The 5366-nt window shown below is 30.1% G+C and overlaps 1 protein-coding gene across 1 annotated transcript; it reads right to left on the bottom strand.

Annotated features, from left to right (window-relative positions):
• Nucleotides 1-1668: 1668 nt before the first annotated feature.
• On the bottom strand, nucleotides 1669-3760 carry LOC148205595 (GDSL esterase/lipase At1g29670-like). Its single transcript, XM_088111440.1, has 5 exons — nucleotides 3508-3760; nucleotides 2924-3048; nucleotides 2482-2727; nucleotides 2126-2378; nucleotides 1669-1892 (listed from the first exon to the last, which is right to left on the bottom strand). The coding sequence occupies exons 1-5, from the start codon at nucleotides 3758-3760 to the stop codon at nucleotides 1669-1671; spliced, it is 1101 nt and encodes a 366-aa protein (XP_087967566.1).
• Nucleotides 3761-5366: the final 1606 nt, after the last annotated feature.

Below are 5366 nucleotides of genomic sequence, written 5' to 3'. Positions count from 1 at the left end.
CTCGTATTTATAGATAAATTTGTAGATTAACTCGATCTATCACGAGTTGAAACAATAACAAATATTTTGCAACAAATATATGTTTAAGACCTAACCCCATCAAACTATGCACATTGATAATTTAAAAGTTAGTATACTACACAACCAAACCACATTTTTAAAAACATTCTCACGCAACTCTTCTACTTAGAGAAGAATAGTAAATTCATACTCCTTAGTTGATTAGGCAAATGAAGTATAAAACTCCCATATATGATAAAAATGAGAAAAAAAAGATACATAAAACCAATTATAGGGAACCTAACTCAAATTTCGTATGGGTCTATATTGATTTATCATATGCTGTCTCTTTAAAAATAGGATCTCATCATTATAGACAACCAAACCAAACTTTTTAAAACACAGCCACCCAACTCTTCCACTTACTCACATATCAATAAGAAATTCATACTCCTCATTATTGATTTAAACATATAAAATATAAAAATCCCACATAAAGAAAAAGAGAAAAAAGAAAAAACCAATTATGATAGGTCTATTTTGATTTATCATTTGTCGACTCTTCAAAAAATTAGGTCCAATCATATTGATAGACGATTATAGTAAAGAAACTTAGAGAAATTATAAAGAATTTATAATTAAATAAAAATAAAGTTATAATAAATAAATAGTAGGTTCGTTTAAACTTATCTGTAACTTTTTTCACAATATAATTTTCATTCTCGATTTATTTTTAATTCTATACTCTGACTTCAATAAACTGTCTTACATCTTTTATCGCCAGCACTTGGTGTTTTATTCATTTTGCAACTTACAAGTATATTATTTTCAGATTATAAATGTTAATTAAAATAATTGACAGAAAAATATATAAAGACTAAATTTATAACATTTTTTTTATTAGCACTGATATCCACTCTTTATTACTTTAGTAGACAACGAGAAAAGTTTTGACTTTTGTATGGAATAAATTATAAACATGCTAAGACACAAAAACACACTCTCTTACTTATAAGTGACTAAAGATCGGCAACTAAATTCAGATTTAATAGCTAAAATATGATATAAGTATGAAGTAATTAATTTAAATAAAAATATTTTTTTATCAAAGATAATTTAATATATTTCAATATTGAATGAAAAAACTATAAAATAATTCATCCAAGTTAAAGAAAAATTGAAAAGTATTGAATATATATATATATATATATATATATATATATATATATATATATATATATATATATATATATATCTTTGTAATTTGTTAAAATAACTATGATTTTTTTAATGTTATTTGACAACACCCCTTATCTATTAAAGCAATAAGGAGTAAAAAGAAACGTGATAATAAAAAAAGTTGTAACTATAATAAATTTTATAATATCTAATGTGTAATTAAAAAATTATATCCTGTTTTCTACAATTTTAAATTAACAAGTACATCGAAAATGACAGAAAAAGTATTACACAAAATAAAATAAAAATAACAAAACACATGTGATAAAGAAAAATAAAAATGCCATGCATTATACTAATTAAGTCCTTGGTGTACAAGGGTGGTGACCAAGTTGTAACTTCATTATAAATGAAATTACAGAGAAATGAAGATGACATAAATATGGCAGTGTGTATACTAATGACAGAATTAAAAATCAAACTTTTTCTTTATAACTTGACAAGGTGGCTGATATCCATTGGGTAGGCAGCTTTGGTACTTACATCGTTATAAGCAATTGCTGTATTGGCTTCGTTGGCGAAATCACTTGGATGATATGAATCAAAAAATGGCCTTACATTTCTGTTCTTGCATGGCTTCTCATTTGGGATACACAGCCCATTCGACCCAACTTTGCAGCATGAAACAACATCAACAAGCCCTGCCTTAACATCTGCTGCCACCAACCAAAGTTAATATATCTCTAAACATTTCATTTTTTAACCATTCATTAACATATTATAATATTGTAGAAATTGCATACATGCATTTGGGTCAGTCATAGTTTTAAGTAAATTATACAAAATCCGTGTATGTATGAATATGTTGTCAGGTGCTTTATCAAATATATCAATAGACTCCTTTGGTATTACTATAGCTTTGGGTATAAGAACAAAAGATTGTTACCTTGGACGTTTTTAGTCGTTCCAGTTAATATCGCTTTAACAGTGTCAATAAAAATAAATTTAGAATCAGGGAATTCTTTATTGAAAAGATCAACTAATGATTTAAGCTCGTCATTGAAAGTGACTACTGCATCATTTTCCTCTTTTACACATAGTGATCCAGGTTTTCCACGTGCAGAAATTTCTCCTGGAATGCATCCTATGGGGAGTAATCCAATCAAAGCAAACTTCCTTGCTCCAAGTGAACGCAACTCCTACACATAGAAACAAACAGCAGAAGTAGATAACATCATATTATAAATCTTATATATATTGTTATGGAGCTAGATTTGTAAAATTTTAGGTAAATATTTATACCATTAAATTCCTTGAATATTCTTTGACAAGGGCCTTGGCAAACTGGTCAGTTGAAAAAGTTTGACTTGAATTGTAATGCTCTGGCAGGAAGTAGTTGTTTATGTAATCATTGCTGCCTATACTAACATAATATAAGCACTTGTTTAGGTGTTCTTTCGCTTTGTCAGAATTCCTCAGTTTCATGGTGATCTTGGAAACTATGGCTTTGTGGTTTTCCACCTGCATTTTCAACGAAAAATGCTCACCCTGCAATACCAAATTCACCAAAAGTAGGTTTTCACTCTTTGAAGACGAGCAAAACTTAAGTGTAAGAAAATCATATGTGGCAGTTTCCACTGATGTCAGAAACTGGTTTGATTAGAGAACTGGAGAAAGTAAATCAAAGTGAAGGTAAAGATGATGCAACATATAATTAGAGAAAGTAAAAGAGTGTCAACTATACCCAATGCGTGCCTGTCTCGTTGAGAATCCCTGATGCAGCTGATGCGTAATTCACGCCTTTCATTATGTCTGAAACAGACGTATTTGCAAAGGGGGGAATATATCCGTCGAATCCCAAAATCTCAGCTGCAGTTACAAAATTTTAGATCCAACAAAAACGAAAATGAACATATAACACCAAAACATATCACATTAACCTATTCAATGCATTCCTTTCAACCCAATACGACAAAGTGTAAGATGACATCTCCAGTTTCAGACAAAGTATGTCTGTGTTTTTCTCTTTTTAATCAACCAAGAAATATAATAACAGGTACAAGAAACACCAGAAATACAAACAAAAACATCAGTTATAACCATAGGTTTTTGAAACAGAAACAAATAACACAAATGCAAGTTGAAAGACCACGTCAATTACAACCATAGGTTTCTTGGAACAAATATATAAGATTGGCAAGGAGTATCCGTATCTGTGACCAATAATATTTTAAGAGAAGGTTTTGAATATTTAGTGAGAAGATGAAACAAAAGTACATAATAATTTTTGGGAAAGAAGAATATATATGTGGAGAATTGAATTATTACTGAGTACGTCAACAGCAGTACGGCCGTTGGTAAACCTTCCAGTGGGGCCGTTTGGGAAATCAATACCATAAGGAGGATAATTAGCTTTAGCATCAGTCTTTAGATTGTTGTTGTTTCCACAATCTGACAGAGAGTCTCCAAATATGAACAAACCAGGTACTTGGGGATTACCAGCAATAACGCAATGTTGTTGCATGGTCATTGCGCTCAAAAGGAAAACAGCCACTAACCATAACTTGGTTTCAGAAGCCATACCAAAGATAAAATAAACAAGGGTTTCAATGTTCAGATCCAAAATTCTAGTGGAGAAATCCGTTGAAATATTTTGTCTGAGTAACGCTTTGAAAGGCCATATAAATACGTTGATTTTGAAGAGTCAATTTCATGCACATACTATTAGAAAATGACGGGCGCCTAAATCAACAAAAGAAGGTATAACTATAAATTCGGCATGAGAAACTTTTCAATCTCAACAAAATATAAGTTACTTAACATCTCCGTTATATATTATATATGCGTGAGATTAGAGAAAAATATTATTGAAAGTGTTACCTATGAGAGAGTTACTATTACGAGTATATGAGAAATGTAACAAAAAACCTTTAAAAGAAAAGTTTTGTAGTTTTTTTTTTCTTTCTATATAATGGTTGTCTCACCCGATGTCAAAAACTGATCACAAAAATCACTTCTTTTTTAATCTCCCAATTAGACGGGAAAAATAACTACATTACCTAACTTTTGAGAAATGTAGAAATTGAGTTCTAAACTAAAATCTAAGGATTGGGTCATGAAAATATATCTGAAACAACAAAAATTAGTAAGAACAAGCATTAAAACTGAAAATCATCATATGAGTTGTGAGATGGTGAAAATGGGTTTAAGGCAAAACTAGAAACATGAATCTAGGTCTATAGTTTCAGATTTTTGGAGCCAATTAGTTTATTGAAAACCATCAAATCAAGTGGTGACATTGCACTCCTCTGCTATGATCCTGAAATTAGAACCAATTCAAGAAAAAGAGGGAGAATATGAATCTATCAACCAAACATCATGAAATGAATTTGATATAGGATGTACGAATATGGAAAACGTAAAAACTGATAAAGGAAAACTATAACATAAACATAAAAGTCAATGTAAAGGTTATAATAAACAACAAAATACAACAAAAAGTAAACTTTTGTGCTAGAATAAAAATCTACAAAAAAATAGGTTTTGATGTAAAATCAAGAATTCAAATCTTGATCAAATGGGTTCCAAATCTTTGTCATCAACTATTCAATCAGAATTATTGGATTAAAATGGTCACTGTGTACTCTTAGATTTTAGTTCTGAATCCAGAAACCAACTCTAGATAATAGGCAAAGATTGACGCATTTAAACAAGACTTCACTGCAAAACTGGAAGTTATGTTTGATAAAATCAGAAAAATGCATAGAACTGGAAATTGAGATCTTAAAACGCATGAAAGATTGGTGATAAAAAATGCTAATCAAAACAATAAAAACTCAAATAGTACAAAAGAAAACTTAAAAATCAATGTTAAATCTGAATAATGAATACTAGAATTTTAGGATTGCAATCACTCGAATGGTGAAAGTACAATTTGACTTTCAGATTATGGGATCTTGCAAATAAAAAGATTGTTCAAAGCAGAGATGTAGTCTTCTTTGAAGATCAAATAATCCAAGACAAAGAAAATGGAGAAACCAACACTTAAGGTAAGAAATGATCAAAGTCCTCTCTTATGGTAAACAACTCACGGGAAAGACTTCAGATTGAGCCAGATCAGGAGCTACAACTTGATGAGATGGTTAAAGAACTTGATCCGACATATCAACCTAACATGGAGCTAGAAG

This window comes from Vigna umbellata, chromosome 1 (assembly GCF_029865625.1).
Source record: "Vigna umbellata cultivar VRB3 chromosome 1, Vumbellata_1.0, whole genome shotgun sequence".
NCBI classification, from domain to species: Eukaryota; Viridiplantae; Streptophyta; class Magnoliopsida; order Fabales; family Fabaceae; genus Vigna; species Vigna umbellata.
This window is presented reverse-complemented; position numbering and strand designations above follow the sequence as displayed.